Source organism: Castor canadensis, chromosome 3, assembly GCF_047511655.1.
Source record: "Castor canadensis chromosome 3, mCasCan1.hap1v2, whole genome shotgun sequence".
Lineage (NCBI taxonomy): Eukaryota > Metazoa > Chordata > Mammalia > Rodentia > Castoridae > Castor > Castor canadensis.
The window spans coordinates 34,932,582-34,950,643 of record NC_133388.1 but is presented as its reverse complement, the minus strand read 5'-3'; the positions used below and the strand labels follow the sequence as shown (position 1 = coordinate 34,950,643).

The 18,062-nt window shown below is 43.2% G+C and overlaps 1 protein-coding gene across 22 annotated transcripts in view; it reads left to right on the top strand.

Annotated features, from left to right (window-relative positions):
- Sipa1l1 (signal induced proliferation associated 1 like 1) overlaps positions 1–14,182 on the top strand; it is a 316,961-nt gene extending 302,779 nt beyond the window's left edge. For 20 of the 22 annotated variants that reach the window (XM_074067651.1, XM_074067648.1, XM_074067658.1 and 17 more), the window contains 5 exons: positions 3,902–4,148; positions 7,062–7,208; positions 8,993–9,107; positions 11,479–11,563; positions 12,199–14,182. In XM_074067651.1, coding sequence (XP_073923752.1) covers positions 3,902–4,148; positions 7,062–7,208; positions 8,993–9,107; positions 11,479–11,563; positions 12,199–12,342 — 738 coding nt within the window. In that variant the 3' untranslated portion in view covers positions 12,343–14,182. The remainder of the gene's footprint in view (positions 1–3,901; positions 4,149–7,061; positions 7,209–8,992; positions 9,108–11,478; positions 11,564–12,198) is intronic. The other 2 variants (XM_074067659.1, XM_074067657.1) reach the window with 1 other exon arrangement.
- The last annotated feature ends 3,880 nt before the right edge of the window (positions 14,183–18,062 follow it).

Sequence of the window (18,062 nt, the reverse complement as noted above, 5' to 3'; positions counted from 1 at the left end):
ATGGATGAAAAATATTTTTCCTCACCTACTCACTCACTTCTCACTGAGATCAGAGTGGAAGAGGTGAACCAGGCAGGAAGCACCATGTGCTCTTGTCACCTCTGGACTTTCCTGGCACCACTTTCATGTGTGTGGCACATGCACACACACATGCATTTCCCCCAGATAGGTCAGATGGACCTCCCAAACTCAAAAAGCAGCATTTACAGGAACTCAGTATGCTCCCAGGACCACTCTAGAGTTTTGATGAAAAATAAATGATTTATTAACATTAGTTATTATGTTACTGAATCATTTTATTGATGCAGCCATTTTTTACTTCTGTCATTTCTGTTTTAGAAGCCAGCACTTAGCAGTTCTGACTCATCATCCAGGGTACAAATGGTTTCCTTAGCAACCTTGCAAAAGATAGTCCTTGAAACTTCTCTCTTTATCCATCAAAAACACAAGGAGGTGTATTAAAATTTTTTAAGTACTAGTTTCAAAATAAAAATCATTTCAGACTTTTTCTCTGAGTTCAGAGGAAAATAAAACCTGCCCTGAAAGGAATCGTTCCTCTAATTCCTACTTTAACATTTTTGGCGAGGAGCATACCCAGAGCCCTAATTCCTCTGATACACTCAGACAGTGGAAATAATTGAAGGCAAATGTGTTTTGCCCTTGTTCCAGGACTTGGCTTTTATTTCAAAAATGAATTACTTTAACATCCCTATTTGAATCAGGGGTGCACTTTCCTTATGTTGTGACTATATTAGCATGAGACCCTCTGCCAGGAAGGGTCCCTCTGTCTGCTTTCTCTACCCCATTGTTGGGGGCAGACTGGGAGCAGGAGCTGGGAATATGCTGTTCTCTTTGGTTTCATCCTTTTTCATCCTTTTTGAGCTGATTTGATTTCAAATCAGTTCAGCTAAGTAGCTCCATGTGTCTTCAGAGAGTCATCATCTGAATGACTATGCTCTCCTGTATCAGGGAAGCCAGTGTGTCCTTGAGAAGTCTTTCAGGCCAAACCCTGGCTTGCGGCTCCGAGCCACCACATCAGGCTTCAGGGTACTATGAGAGGCCAGCTTTGGGCTGTGAGACTTAGAATCCACTCACACAGCACAATGGCTTTCTGGGATGGCTAGAGCTATCTGTGAGCTAGCACTTCCAGGCTCATTTGCCAGCAGAGCGGCATGCTTGTAGCAGAACACGACAGCATTCTGCTGAGCAGGCTGTAGCCAGGAGTTAGGAGCCCCTAACCTCCTGCCTCGAGAAAAGTGGCAGAGCCATCGCATCTACCACGGGCAAGTGAACAAGACACAGTGCAGACCTCAGCTCTGCTTTCCAGCCAGTGCTCTGGGTGTAGAGCAGAGGAAGAGGTTTCTCGTGGTATCAGTGTTTAGGAAAAACTTATCAGCTTATGGTGAAACCAGGTAAGATATGTCACTGACAGCCAGGGAGCTGGAGAGGTTGAGAGAAGAGGTGACTGACAGAAAGAAAGCAAGAAGCCGGCTCCCCGGGCCCTGTATGTTAGTTATGGAATAGAGGTACAGATTTGGGATCATTGATCTCCAAATGGATTTAGAGCTCAGGAGTTCTTGGTTGGTTGTTTTGTTTTAAGCAAAATCACACATGAAAGCCCAATATGTAGAACTATGCTTCTCTGGTAGAAGAGATGGCCTGGGTTCCTGGGTCCCTGGATCCCACAAAAACCTCTTTCCCTAGCAGTGGTGTTGTAAGAATTCCATCAGGGTCCTTGGAGCAAGTTTGGAAATTTCTCTTAATCAGCCTGAATGCTCTCTGAAATCCTTTCTGGATCTGTCACTGGACTCAGCTGTGATTCTTTGCCAAGGGCTGTGGGCACCTGGCAGTGGCCCTGGGCAATCCCAGATACCATCTGTAAAGCAGTCAGGGTATCTTAGGGAACAAGGACAAGTTGCACATCTTTAAGACCATGAGTTGAAGAAGTATGAGGCAAGGGGCCATGACAACATTTTTGGACAAAACCAGCTGCTGCTGCATTTTAAAAACCAAAGAGCATGTAGGCAGCTGCTTCCTCCACTCTTTCCCTGCCTTTCTGCAGTACAGGACACAGTAATCTCTAATAAAGCACACCTCCTAGAGGATATTGAAGTCTGTTAGTGTTTCCCAAAGAGGCTGAAACTAGAATTGTTAGAGAACTTGCCTCCTGTACAACCCTCAGGGCAGAGACTAGAAATGGAAATGCCTTTCCTCAAAACCAGAAGTGCTAAAAAACGATTTAGCAGCACTTTTGGAATACAGAGATGGAAGATCCGGCCTGGAGAGCAGGAGCCTTATATGATAGCCCTGGAATCTTGAAGACAGAGGAAAGTGAGCTATTTTTTAAAAGAACAAAAGCATAACTACAGTTTGCAAACTATTTAACCTCTCTAATACCCATTCTTCCTCATAAAGTGAAAAAGGAATTGTCATCTCCACACCACAGTCTCACTTGCAAAGCCTTCATCACAGCAACTGAATTTTCTAGGCACACTTGTATGTACCTTGGATGCAACTTCATGAATTTTTAAAGTGAACATGACTTTTTCCCAGTTGGCTATACCTTGGGTTTGTCTCTTGAATAATTTGTGCAGGCATCTGTGCCCCCGCACCTCAGGTAGCTTTTACTTGATTGTTGTACAGAAACATGCCAGGACCCAGGGCACATGAATGAACCTGAGTGTCAGCTCCATGTGGGAGCTGGGCTTATAATATCAGCCACCTAAAGGAGCTATTGCTAAATCACTCTCTCTTTACCCTCTCAGATTGTGGTGGGAAGTCCCACGGTGGCGTTTTGCCAACATTGACTCCTCCTTGCATCTTCACTCCCGTGTTATTCCACCACCAGGGTCAAATAAGGAGTTCCTATGAAGAACTGAGAATGACTTGGTTGTTAATGGCCCAGATACACCTTTGACTTCTAGGTTGCTGGATATTGAAGTTTTGTGTATCTGTTTCTCAGTGAAAAGGATTCTTAGAAGCTTTACTATCTGTAGAAAATTTCTCAAACCAAATTTGGTCACAAAAGGCAAAACATACCCACAAGAGATAAATCTATCCAGAAGTATTTGTCATTCATGTATAAATTTTAGAAAGCTGATTTCCCTATTTCATGAATAGAAATGCATCTTTAAGCCAGGCCTATGGCATACACCTGTAATCCTAACACTCAGAGAGCTGAAGCAGGAGGACCAAGAGTTTGAGGCCAGTCTGGGCTATTTGGCAAAACTACATCTTCAAAAAAATAATCTCCAAAACTCATGAAATCCATGAGAAGTTCTGTTAATGTAACTTAGTAATTAATGTTTATTACCAGCCACCTATTATTTGAGTTAATATGTTTTGATGATCAAATGCCCTTGTCACCCAGGAAACATATTGTCACTTGACAAGATTTTGAGGCTGCCCTGCCTGTTCTGTGGCTTTGTCCCCTTGAGACCATGACATCGTTTTGCAGCACCACTGATAAGCACCATTGTGATTGCCAGCTTTTCGCTTAAAACTTAGAGTAATTCTGACAGGTGTTGTGCCCCCCATTTCATAGACAAGGCATCAGGTCTCAGAAGATGACATGATTTGGTCAAAGACACAGAATCCAAATAAAACTCACATTTATCTGATCCTAAAGTCTTATCCTTAACCATCTCGTGATGTTGATAAATCCACTAAATGTCAAGTCTGAGTTACAGATAGCACTGCTATGCGCAGCCAGCATTCAGTGCTATGAGAAGGAGTAACTGGAAACCCCTTTTACCTCCTGGAGGATGTAGAAATAGAAGGGGACTCCAGGATTGGAAGAGACTTCCCCAGAGCAGTGACCTCATTACCCCGTCCACCCTGACCTTGGTCTAGGGTATCTCAGCCAGAACACTGATTCCTGTTTGTCTTGATTGTTTTCCAGTTCCACGCGCTATCCTCTCCTCAGTCTCCTTTCCCCCCGACCCCCACCTCACGGCGAGCCTTGCACAGGACGCTGTCAGATGAGAGCATTTACAGTGGTCAGAGGGAGCACTTCTTCACCTCAAGGGCTTCGCTTCTGGACCAAGCCCTGCCCAACGACGTCCTTTTCAGCAGCACATACCCATCTCTCCCCAAATCCCTCCCGCTGCGGAGACCATCTTACACTTTAGGAATGAAGTCGTTGCATGGTAAGTGTACCTGCAGTTGCAGGTGAGCAGCCCTGTGGAATAGCCAGTCCTGCTTCATTCTCAGATGATCTCCACATACCAGCCCCCTCCCTCCTGGAACCCTTCTTTTCCTACAAGAGTCACCTGAGATGCTTGTTAAAAATAGATTCCTAGACCTTACCCAAGACCTGCTGAATTTGAATCCCCAAAGGAACAGTCTGAGAATTGGTATTGTTATCAGACATCCCATCTGCTATTGGGGTTGGGCAAATGTGGCCAATACTCGATTTTTTCTCCAGTTCTATCCCCAGTTTCCCATAGGCACTCTAGTAACCCAGACCTACCACTACCCTCTCTTTCCCAGACTGTGACAATATTGCCTGTGGTGTCAGTCACCCATTTGGCCACTCCATCCATCCATCTATCCATCTAGCAAGCAAGCATTATTTAAGGAAAAGGCTAACTGATAATGGGCACCTTTGTGTTCTGGCTTCTTGGTTCATATATGCCATGTTTGCTCTGTGACCTAATCAGGTCCCAGTTTTATCATGAGCCATATTCTGGGACTTTGGACTTAAATTGGTCTTTTCCTTTCTCCTGTCTGTCCACATCTGCTCCAGGGTTCTGTATCTTCCCTGGCAGCCATGGCTCAGCCCAGCAGATACCTGTCAAAGGATCTTAGGTGCCTGATCATTTATCACACATGGCTGTGACCCCACTGCCCATCTGCCCTTTTTCCTTCTGCAAATTCTCCTGCAGCCTTTACATCTCTTCTGTGCATTCTGACCCACTTTCTTCTCCTCCTCTGAAGCCATATTTTCTAAGCCTGCTGCTTGCCCTGCACCATTCTCAAATTCTCACCTACACTCAGTTCTCTGTATATCTTCATCCTCAGTCACCTGGTCCCACTCTCTCACCATGACATACCCCACTCAAGGATGGTGCTGTCTTCCCCCCACTCCTTCCTCCACCCACCTGCAACTTAAGTCTAGTTTTGCTCTGCTACAGGAAGTCACTTCTAATGATCACTCCCTGCTATCAGACCCTAGAATAAACTTTTTGGTAGTAACTTAACATGCCCCTCACCCTTTTCTCTCCTTTTCTCAACCTGCTGGAGGCACTCTGCTGAATTCCATTACTCCTACAATTTCCTGCTTGAATGTTTCTCTTATTTCTCTGCATTTGTTTTAACCATTGCAAATAAAATGAGTCCTCTGTGCATCCTGTCTGCATGTGTATGTCAAAGTGAGCCTTGCCTCCTAGAGGCTCACATTCCAATAAAGAAGCCTGGAAATGCTCTTACTCATATGAGGTCACTGAGGCAGCCTTAGGTAAAGCATGTGTAAGCCCACAGAGCACTTGTGGAAAAGGAAGGGAAGTAACAGGCCACCTCTTAGAGTATCTTCCTGTCTTGCTTTCCTCTAAGCCAGGTGGCAGCTGTGGTGACGTCATGTACCAAATTGAGCAGTCCTTGTGGGACTGATTCCTCAGCTTGTGCCTCCCGTGGTGACTACTACTCGGGAATGAAGAAGGGTTTTTTGTCTTCTCCCTATGTAGAAATTTGGGTCCTAGAGATAAAAGGGCAGAACGGTTGCAAGTGACACACAAAAATTATCTGTTTCACCTTTTTTGTTCCATCCTTGGTGGGATCAAGTTTAAGTAGAAATGAACATTTAATATCTTGCAGTATTTGTTAAAATCCATTTACTCATAATTTTGCTAAATTTAAGCACATTAATAACTAGCAGCTGCACTTTGGAGCAGTTCTTTACGTAATTTGAAAGGGAAAACAAGCACTAAATATACTCTGGCATACCAGCGTGGCATAATAGATGAAAACTTTTTAACCCTTTGTAAACAGGCATTTCTAGAGTCATAGATTGTGAGACTTTTATTTTGAGCTCTGAGTCCTCATGGACATTAATGTCACATTCTGAGGAAGTCCTCCTGGAAATACAGTCTGTCAATTTTCCACCCCAGCTTCTGCCTCTTGAGGACATTTATGTTTCAGAAGCTATGCCTTCCCAGCCAGCACAGCCCTTCCTTTCTGTTGTCTGCCTCTGTGAATGTGAGCAGTGGCAGCCCTCAAATGGCACAGAGTAGCTCCCAGTGCCTATTCCTCCCTGCCCAGGCAAAACAAGGTTATTTGTTGTGATGGCAATTGTTAACAATGGTTTAATACCCATATTAAACAACCTGTTAACTTAGGGAGAGATGGGCATTGGATTGCTGTAACCAAAACTGATCCAAGGATTTGCTCCTACCATGCCCTTGGGTCCTGGGGAAGAATAATAATGCTGGTACCAAACCCAAAGTTCCTTTCCTTGGTTTGCTTTTATGATGACCTAGCACTCTCACGTGATCTGATTTGCTTCTCGTGCCACCTGTGTGTATCTGGCCATGGGAGCCAGTGGGCCATCCCTGGGGTGCAGGGAATATGTGGCCCAGGGATGCATCTGTCCCTCACCAGTCCCACGGGTGTAGTCTGTAAAGGTTGGGGATCCCAGTCCGGATAAAATAAGTCCCATTGTCCCCTCTAGCAGGAATAAACATCCTTGAGCTGGGTCTCTCTTGGAATAGGCTTCTTTCCAGCCTGAATCCCTTGACTTCATGAGGGAGAGCTGAACATTAGAGCCACTCTGGCTCCCACTGAGGACAGACAGCTCCTCCAAAGTAGAACTATTGCCCCAGTGCAAAACTAACTTCCCCATGACTCACTTCTGGAGATATGGTGGGAGGAGATTTTAGAAATAAGGAGAGACTGGAGGAAGCCAGTTCTTATTTCAGATCAGCTTTAGAATGGCCATCATTGGGCTGCTAGACTAAAATTTATTCCAGCAACAAATATCTTACACATCTATTGTGGTGACAGGAAATAAGTTCTTGAGTGATTCTCCTATGGACACAAGCATTTTCTTTCATCCCCTTCTACAGGAGAGTTCTCTGCCTCAGACAGCTCCCTCACTGACATCCAGGAGACCCGAAGGCAGCCCATGCCTGACCCTGGCCTGATGCCCCTGCCTGACACTGCCGCAGATTTGGATTGGTCCAACTTGGTAGATGCTGCCAAAGCATATGAGGGTGAGTCAGTCTACTAGTAATCCAAAAGGGTGGCCCAGGATCCTGCTGAGCTATGCTGTGGTGTGTCGTGGGGTAGGTGTGATCAGGTCCGTCCGTTCTGCCCCTCTGCACATACTGACAACATATGTACTTCACCTGCACAGCTGGAGCCCAGGCAAGTAACAGTTATTGAGCACTGAGAAGGGGCAAGACTCTGGGCTTAGCATGTGTTCTACTTAATCAGATGAAACCTAGTATTTTCTCTACACAGGAACCTATAACATGACTGCCCGACCTCCCCCATATGTGGGCAGAGCAAAAGGTAGAGAAATCTGAGCTGTCACTTGACTAAAAAACACATGTATTCCGAGAGGGTCTTTCATCGTGTTATAAAGATATCATTGCAATGCACAGTTGGATGTCCGGATGCTTGTCCTGCTTGGCCATGCTCGATCTGGACATGTGTGGGCTCTTCCTTTGCCCTTCCCATTCACTTCTCCATGTGCAGCAGCACATTTTCTGTCTCTGTTGTTCCCATGTCAGTCTATTGGCTGTGTGCTTGCTTTTGGCTAATGCTTCATTCTTAAATACAGGGCTGTAGACTCAGACTGGTCTGATGAGCTGAAATAAGAAAACTAAAAGCAGTGCAGAGCATGTTGACATAGGTTGTCAACTGTCCTTTCTTGAGTAAAGACTGACTTTTTTCCAAGCTTATCATCCTCAAATGTTTGATGCTAAAATGTTCTTTATAAAATTATGATAGCAAATGATCAGGGAGGTTTTTTTGTTGTTATTGCTCTTATTTGGGAGAACTGAAAGTTGCTAAGGGCTGGCAGAGTGGCTCAAGTGGTAAAGCACCTGCCTAGCAAATGTGAGGCTGAGTTCAAACCCTAATATTGCCAGAAAAAAAAAAAAAAAGAAGATTTGGGAGGCGGATAAAGGAGAATGGTGGAGGGGATGAATTCAAGTGTGATATATTTGATATATTGTAAGAATTTTTGTAAATGCCACAATGTACCCCCACCCGGCACAACAATAAAAAAAAAGAAGTTGCTATTCTGTCGGGTTGCAATTTGGGGAGGCCATAGAGACCAGAAGACCAGTGACTATGGGGTAGTCCACAGTGAGTCCCCATGCCCATATCTGTGTTAATTTAGCTAATGAAAATTATTCCCCAGTACTAACTTGATTTTCAGTTTGCTGGTTAATCTCCTTCATATGAATTTTAAATTGGGATATTTTGAAGCACAGGTAGTGTTGACTTATGGTAAAGCCCACCAGAGTGGCCAGGCATCTTATAGAAAACATACTTCAAGAAGTTTCAAGGCCTAGAGGTGTGGCTCAACTTGTAGAGTAAACTGCCTAGCAAGCATGAGGTTTCTAACACCTGAGCTGTCACTTGACTGAAAAAACTTGTATTCTGAGAGGGTCTTTCATCATATCATAAAGATGTCATTGCAGTGCACATTTGGATGTACTGCCACAAAAAAAAATTCAGGAAGCCTAATTCTAGGTCTTTAATGCATTGATATCACTACTAAGTGGAAAGGCTTCTTTATAGTGAAATATTTAATAGAATGCTACTTTGATAAACAGGGAAAGAGGGGGACTAGAAATTGATTCATAAAAACTATTTTTTAAAAGCAGTCACAGAATTAACTGTCCTTTATAACTAAAAGAGTAATAGCTTCCCCATGAGGATTAGGAAATGGACTTCATTCCATGTAGACCACTTGTTGACTTTAGGTAGTAGGATGCAGGGATATGGTTCCAAAATATTCAGTTGTTTTCTCATCTTCCTTTAGTCCAGAGAGCCTCATTTTTTGCTGCTAGTGATGAAAACCATCGGCCCCTGAGTGCAGCATCCAACAGTGATCAGCTTGAGGAACAGGCTCTGGTCCAGATGAAGTCATACAGCAGGTTGGTCACCCAGTGGTGAGGGCACCACTCCGCAGAATGTATCATCCCCAATAGTGACAGATGCGACGTAGAGGAGACAGAAGGCACATGGATTAGCTGAATGAAGCTCATCACAACTCTGCCACTTTCCTTTTCACTTAGAACACTTTATAACTAAGTACTGGAAACACAATTAAAAAGTATTCTTGATGATTTAAGGTAAAAATTATGAATACCCACTATTATTATTTAATGCTGTAATACATTTATGCCCCAGGTCTTACTATATATATAAAGTAAGAGAAATCAACTGTATGTCCCTGGGCACTGTGTGATTTACTCCTGGATTCTGCGTTTTTAGCGTCTTTCCCAGCTACCCTGATAGCCATGTTGTTAATGTGCTCACATCTTAGCATCTACAAGTGCACTCCTCATATCTCCTATGTTAGAAAACATGATCTCCCAGATGGTTAAGAAAATTGTAAAATATGGAGGGAATAAGCAGTAATCAAGAGTTTATTCTGAGTTAAGAGCATGGACTTTATGCTGCTATTTAACTCAGCAGAGGCTGAGTTTTTTTTTTTCTTAGTTTCAGATGGTGAGGTTGTAGGCTAGAAAAATCCAGGTTGCTGTGGGCTGTACACACACATACACATACACACATATGGTGTAGTGTGGGACTCATGCTTGAGGAACCCTCTGAACAAGCCTACAGGATTGTGCTCTTAGAGAAAAGTATGAGTGGTTTCTCGTTCATGTGAATGTAACAGAAATGCCATACTTACTTTTACCATTGGGACAGCTGGGGTGAGTGAGCAGCAGTTTTACTACTGAGAACTTTAAAAAATAATCATCACCATCACAGACCCCAAAGTTTGTCGTCTTAGGATAAGATCTCCAACAAGGAGAAGTCTGAGTCAGACCGTCAGATTGTTTTCTGGGAAGGGTCATTATTGTAGACCCTTGCCATGATTCAATACAGACTGACAAATACAGATGTAGTTAAATATGTTTTAAAATGTCAGCAGTGCACTCAGACATAGAATTCGTATTTGAAGAACCTTTGGAAGTCAAGGTAGGCTCCTGAGAGTTTCATCAGTCCTAACAGCTGGTAGTGACTTTGTGAAGGACGTGTTACTCCCCACGCGCTGGCCTCCTGGTCTCTGTTTAGCACTACCCCAGTTCTACCACACCTCTGGCCTTCAACTCATCCCAAACTGATCAGTCTGTTGGGCACATTGTGAATTGCAGCTGACCACTTCCCTTTTAAAAATCCAGTCATTGTTAGCTCTTGGTTGTCCTATCTGAGAAGTTTGGAGGTCATTATCCTTCATTCAGTAACCTTGTTACATTCCATGCCACTGTGAACTTTGCCTTTGGAGCCTGTTACAGACTTAGAATTAACAGAAGACATCAGCACGGTTCACTTTAGGTCAGGAATTCTAACTTGAACTTCAATTTTTAAAGTAAAGAGTATCTTTTAAAAGAATACCTTTTATCACATGATTGAGACAATTCGGGGTCACCACCTCTTCCCTTTGGCTTGGGAAAGGGGCAGGTGCACATTTTCCCAGTGGAAGACTTCAGTTCTCCTTTGTGGGATTCTGAGGTCACACAACATGACTAGAATTCACCTAGGAAACTGTTGGCAACTCAAATTCAGGTAGAGGAGGGGGAGAGAAAAAGAATTGACAGAAGTCCTCATCTCTGTGCCCTGAGAGTGGGGTACCCCCAGTTATGTGGGCTGACCACATAATGGCCTTCCATCCTATAATACTCCCTCCCCTTGTTACTAGCAGGGCATTATTAGCACTTAAAGTTTAAGAAAACTGATGATTGTAATGGCACAGAATTTAAGACATTAAGCTTAGACTGACGAGCTTTTAAATCAGATAGTCTTATTTTGAAATATTTGAAGGTATTTAGACTAGTGTTTAAGACATAAGCACAATATGTAGTGGCTACAGACCATTGTCTTGGCAACTAGAGACCTGTCCTGTCTTGGTGTCCCCAAGGCAGGTCCTGCATCAGCTCCCCAGTACACACAAACCACCACATGCAGTCGCTCTGTGACTACTGCAGCTTCCAGAAAGTACCTCTTGTGCTGCCAAAGAGACCTTTTTCACTCACTGTCACTTACTGTTAAAGAGGTAGCATCTTTAACAAAGGAAGCTATTGATTGGCTGTCCTTCAAACCTGTATTACCTTTTGTTAAGATCACCATCTTCTCTTTTAAAAGTAAAAGTGCATACCAGGTTGCTGTACTGAGTAAAATGACATTGAAAGCCATTTTACAAATACAGCCTCCTCAAATTAAAAAAAAAAAACAAACCAAAAACACCCTAGCCATGGAGGCTCTTGCAAACATGGCCTTCTTGTTTCTTGTTCCCAGCAGTAAGGATTCCTCTCCCACTCTGGCTTCTAAAGTGGATCAGTTGGAAGGTATGCTGAAGATGCTTCGTGAAGATTTAAAGAAGGTAAACATATTCTCAGCAAATTGCCCCATCTGTGGAAGCAAATCACCATGAACTGCGAGAGTTGTAGTGTTAGTAGAATGAGGCGTGGGTGTTTTCCCAGTGCAATTTTTCTGTGTGTATGGAATGGAGCTCAATTCCCACTGATACACACAATGTGGGAAGGCCTCCATTGTCACACATACAGAAGAATTGTTCACTTTTTTGGGAAAGCCTTTCTGGACCCTCTCCCACCTTCCCAGTACTTCATGTAATATGTCATAGCCCAGAATCTCATGAGGTCCTTATTTTTCAGGCTTTTGAACCAGGAGAACTGAAAGTTGTTTTGTTTATTGGGTAGCTTTGACTTTGTCAACACAGCAGCCACCGAAATGGTCTAAAATTCAAGATAGTACTTCTTAACAAAGACTTGAAAATACACATTAATGTGGTCACATACTAAGCTAATCCTGTAGTATTAAATCTGGAAGCCCTGGGCTTAGGGTAGCTATGCCTCCAAGACTAGGCCATGTCCACAGGTGGTTAGTGGAATGAAGAATGAAAATGGGCTGACCAAAAGGGATCCGTGGCTACTTCTGCTGAGCTGAGCAAGGTGACACTACCCCTCCTAGTTTGTTTCTACTTTGCTTTCCTCCCAGGAGAAGGAAGACAAGGCTCACCTTCAGGCCGAAGTCCAGCACTTGCGTGAGGACAACTTGAGGTTGCAGGAGGAGTCACAGAACGCCTCAGACAAGCTGAAGAAGTTCACAGAGTGGGTGTTCAACACCATAGATATGAGCTAGGGACAGCTGAGGGGAGAGGAGAAGGGCACGCCGTGTTCTCTAGTAAGCCCCTGAAGCCCCTCATTCATGCCTTGGAAAGCATTCTCAGAGCAGCTTCCTCAGCTTCCCACTTGGCCCCCTTTTGGGGAGTGCACAACACAATTGCAGATCAACAATCATTATCTGCCTTTTGTAGAAAAGCAAAACAAAAAAGTAAATAAAAAATTTTAAAAAGTAAAATAAAAGTCTAACTGCTAAAATGTGAATGTCTTTATTTTTTTGCACAATATCTTTATCTGTTAGGTATTTAAAAAGAAACTGGGCCTAGGACCAGGGTCCCCCTGGCCCATCTGCCTCTATTTCCAGCAGCTTTCTGATCTATTTCAGGTAACCCAAGCTTTCCCTGTTATCCTGACAAATGTCATTTTTCCTAGGAAAAAAAAAGTTCATTTGTTTTTTTAACTCACTTATTTGGGGAGTGAGGAAGGGGATTCCTTACCTTCTTTCCTCAAATGCATAGAGAGAGAGCAGCTGTGAGGAAGACCTGCCTCCCTTGAACAGTTTGTGTATGAGCTGGTGCTGTTTGTACCTATCTTTCAGAGACCAGCAGGATCAGGGTCATTTCACAACGGAAGTTAGTAAACCAGAGAGGCATTGACAGTCACAGGCCTCCAGGCCACACCTTCTGATCCTGCATTGTGATACCACTTCCTACCCCTTCTTTCCCCAGGGAGATGGTCCCAGGTGTGCTCCTCAGAGCTGGAGCATTTTTTGTTTGGCTTAAGTGAGTCCCACTAAATTGGAATCAAACCCTCTACAGCTTCCTGGCTCCAAACATTAACTGATTCCAAATTCCCCAAACTAAAACCTTATCTGTATGCATTTTGAATGCATTTTAGTCAAGTCTATATAGTTTTTGTTTAAGATTTTAAGAGCTAAAGATGTAGCAAGATTGTTTTAAGCTTGCTCAAAATAACTAAATAAATTAATAAATCTTTTTCACCAAAGCAAGACTTCACCTTTGTTTGTAATTACGAAAAGCTAACAGTGAATGTTAAATCGTGAATTTTAATCTTTGCTTGTTAGGAGCAATGACTGTAATAGATTGGGCTTTTGAAATCTGCATGCTCCAGTGTGAAATTTAAGCACGGCATTTTCTGCATCCTTTTGTGGCCAAAGGATTTTGCTGCAGAAATTATTAATGTGCTATTTTTCCTGTCTAGTGATTCAGGCTGCTCTGGAACCCAGGGCCTTGCTGCTGCAAAGCAGAGAGAGACAGTGTTGACCGAACTGAGGAGACCCTTGTTTCTTGTCTTCATAATTGTCACTAAACTGGCCCCTCTGTCCCTTCAGTGGCAACTCTGATCTAAGGGACCTAGTAGCAAGTGCTCAGAAGTTCTCTGTCCTAAGTGATCTCAGCTGGTTCTTTACTCCATTCCTGAAGGAAACACTAGGGGTCCCCCTCCCCACCCCCACCGTCCACCACATTTTTATGCTACAGTTTCATTCATGATTATGATTTCTCCATGGGATTTATTTTCCTGTTGGCATTTCTGTCATGGAAATAGGAAGATTTCGGAGTGCTTTGTTTGTAAAGATTTCAACTGTCTGTCTCTCTGACTTGTATGAAGGAGATTGTACATTTCCTGGTATCTCTTTGTAAATGAGAAATACTGTTAACATCCAAGCATTCTGAAGTCTTGCTTGTCCTTCTGAGTTTCATTTTCATTTTATTTTCCATTTTCTTTGGGGACTTGGGGCAAGCTATTTATTAGAGTTTTGCAACAGAGTTCTTGTTTGGAGCCTCAAAAGACTACTTGTAAAATTCAAACAATAAAATTCATTTTAAACACTCTTTTAAAATGCTTTGGTGTTATTGCTGGATGTTTTCTTATTTGAAAGACCACCCTGTAACTCACTGACCTCCTTGCATCCTCATTTTTTTATTAAGCTCCATTAACACCAAAGATGATTCTTGAAACATTTTCATAATTTTAATAAGCTTTCTCGTTCTCTGTTCACATGTCCATGGAGAATTCCTATTTTGCCTTCTCTGCTATGATTTAGTATTTGCAGAGCACTTTATAATTAGCGGCCTCTTCATTATCCACTTGTGGATTTTCCACAACAGTATTGTCATTCCCTGAGACGGACACATTTTTGGACTGCCTACTACCCCCAACCCCCAATTCTCAGCATTAGATGTTGTGCTCAGGGAATACAAATGCCTGTTAATATCAGAGTGTGCAAAATATAATTAGAAAAGTTGATCTACTGAAAAAAATCAATGCATTCTAAAGTCAGTGATTTCTTTTTAATCCAGCACATCACTGTTACCCTCCAGTAGTGCAGCTAATTGAGAGCTGGCAGTAGTTTCTTCTATTTGGTTCAACACTTCTGCAGATTCTAGAATTGCAAGACTAGGATGAGAGCAGATGTCACAAAATATTCTGATTGACAAGCCCAAAAGTTCTGTTTAGACCATGACTCTTTACATGGTTTGGGATGCTTGGGGGAAGGTGCCACTGGCTTGTATTGACGGAGGATCTGTGAGCAGATTACAGGTGCCAATTGGCTCAAAATCTGCAGGTGATAACCTAGGTGAGGAGGTTACTAACTTCATAGATGTGGATAAAAATGATACTACAAGGGCAAAGAAAACAGGCAGGACAAGTTTCAGCAGTCTTTACCTAAAGGAAGAACAATGACCCGAAGTCGGATTCCTATCTCTTAGTGCAATATTGTAGCAACACTCAGGTACTGCTTCTCCAGAATGAACAAAATTGAGATTTAAGTGCAAAATGGCATATCTTGTCAGAAACACAGCCAGTAAAGACTTGAACATTATTAACGTGAGGTATGTAATCAGAAAATAATGATGCCACCTAATCTTGGATACATTTCCAGTAAAATAATTTTGCCACTAATGGCCTGTCCATGGGAATCATAGTTGATGAAAGACATTTGACTTAGACTGGGGCTCAAACCCCATCTGTTAGAATTAGTGTCCTTAGGTAAACTACCTGTTTTCTGTGAATGTGGTTTCCTCATTTAGTAAAATAGTAACATGTAAAGTCAGTAACTGCCAGACCACACACACATCTCCATTATGATAAGGCTTTTCTTGCTTTCCAGGAGGGTGTCCTGCCATGTTATCCAAGTGGGCTGGAAGAATCAGGATGAGCTGGTCCACGGTGCTGAGTATCCATCAGGTGCTTTTAACCCTTGGCTGTATATTTTAGAACAGTGACTCTCAGACTTGGGCTTGCCCCATAATCACCTGAGCAGTTTGTTAAACATAAGTCACTTGGAACTGTGACTTAACAGATATGGAGTAGATCCCTAATATTAAAATATTCTACTCTTTCCCAAGTGATCTTGGGATCACGTTAGAGGCAGCACTGGCATTGAAATAAGTAGGTGCACAGGCACTCACCCCTGTGCATTCCTGAGCATTGCTGGCAGGGCCACTGACCACAGCACCTTGCAGAGGTGCTTAAACTGTCGGTAGAGAGTTTTGTTAGATAAAAGAGAACTCTTCTTTTTACTGCAAAGGTAATTTGGAGCTTTTGTGTGGAAGTTTTGGCATTTGATGTTTTGAAAGTCCTGTGTTCCTAAGATGAGGCTAGAAACCCATTCACCACCAACAATTACCTGAGTCCAGGTGTCAGGTAAGCAAGCGGTGACCCCAGTGGCTTTGGGGTGACAGTCTATGGCAGTGTTGCTGAGAAAGCCAGAACGTGGGGTGGCAGTTGAAGAGCCCCTTCGCCAGGCCGTCAGCAGGTGACCAGGAGACTGGGAGACTTGGTTCCAGACTGCGAATGTTGAATTCAAGTCACCAACTTCCAAATTCAGCCTACTTACCTAAATCTCCAAGAAACTATCAAACCTCAATAGTAGCAAGAAAATTTCCAAGCTGCCCTATACCTGGCCCACAGGAAGAAATGCACCTAAATGCACAGTAGTGATTTTCTCTGCTGCTTACCAGAGAGGACAGGAGAGGCAGGAACGGTTGTTTGTCCTCTGTATCCTTTGTATAAACTGTAGCTCAAAGACTTGAGGGCACCAGCTGTCTTTTTCTGAGATGATAATTATAGCCTCAGCCCCTTATTGCTGTCCTCTGCGCTGTGTTCCCTTGATTTCTTGTCGGATTATGGCCTTCCAGTCTCATCCTTTCAAATTGAGTATCTTCTGCCTTGCTGTGCATCTATCTGAGTCATCACACCTGAGACCCAAGAGGGCTTTCCACTTTCCCCTTCTCTCGTTACGCCTCTCACTATGCCCCATCATCCGCATTTGCCTTCATCCTGTGAACACGGACCTCTGAAATTCCTTCCATCACTTAACTCTAAATGAGTGCATCTCATTATGCCTCCTAACCAGCCACTCCGCCACGCACAGCCCCACCTTTCAATATAGGCGGTTCATTTTATCCTTCAGTTTTTTACCTCTCGTGACCCATTTTCCACTAAATGACCTCCCTAAGCTCGGGTCACCTTACTCAGAATCTTTAGATAATGAATTCCTTCAGCATCTCGCCACATGTTCTGTTAATGCTCTATAATTCCTTTTCCATAACCAAAGTGCTGGCTTCTTTTCAATGGGCCGATCATCTCATACATCTTTTAGATCTTGTCACCATTCCCCCGAGTCTCTAATGCACTCACCTAGTCACACCTCTTAGGCATTTCATAATTGAGCATTTAAGAAAAGCATCACAAAATGGATATCTGCCAATAACCTAGATCCCTTTGCAAAATAAGTGGTTTGGGAGGGTATGGGTTCCCTGGATCAGCACCCACACATCCAGTGCCTGCCCATTACCGTAAGCACTTCCTCTCACTGCACATTCAGGGAGATTCTGTTACCCAAACCAAGGAAGCCATTTCCTTCCTCAAACCACTATCACATCACACACAGGTATACACACACTCCTGTTCCCTATGTTCCAGGACGGGGCAAAAGCTCTGAGGAAATACAGTTAAGAAACAAACTACATGTTACTAATAGTTGCCTGGAGGTGTCCTGTAGTCACTTGACTTAGGAGATAGGGTGGATTTGTAACCGACCTTGTAATTTTTCTAAAGAGCTCAAGGGTATTTGAAAACAGTTCCTTCTCCTGAGAAGCTTAAGCATTGCTCTTCAAGCTTAGACCATGAAAATGCTCAGCAATCTCTTTTCTTTCGTTGGTACAAAGATCAACTCAACCCAGTGGAGGTACATTTCAAACTTAGGAGGCTATGCCTATTAAAACACACAAATGCCATAACGCAAATACCACATGAAAGATGCCAGCTGCAGTAGGAGCGGGGACTTCATTGACAGGCACTTCATGGATGAGTAATTTCAGGCAGTGGAGGGCAAGGGGCTTGTAATTACTGTTTGCCAACTGTAATTGTCGAACCATGTTGTGAAGGAGAAGCCAGCCTTGATCTTTGTGGTCCTGGAGGCAAAACTGTGATCTGTAGATGCAAAATGTGTGGAAGAGATTTTGTTTTTGAGGTAGTGGTGACTGGGTGGTCTCTGGGCTGGAAGTTAGGAACATTGAGGAGCCATTTTGTAAGCATGTAAGGGTCACTTTCTTTAGTGACCCTTGCTCTCTCGAAATAGTTCATGATAGGGAATCATGAATCACAGAATTAGGACTGAAACAGACCTTTGAAGTCCCACAGTTCTGCCTCCCAGGCTGATTCTATATCCTTACTGTCCTTCCCATATCCAGCCTGTGCTTGAGCATATCC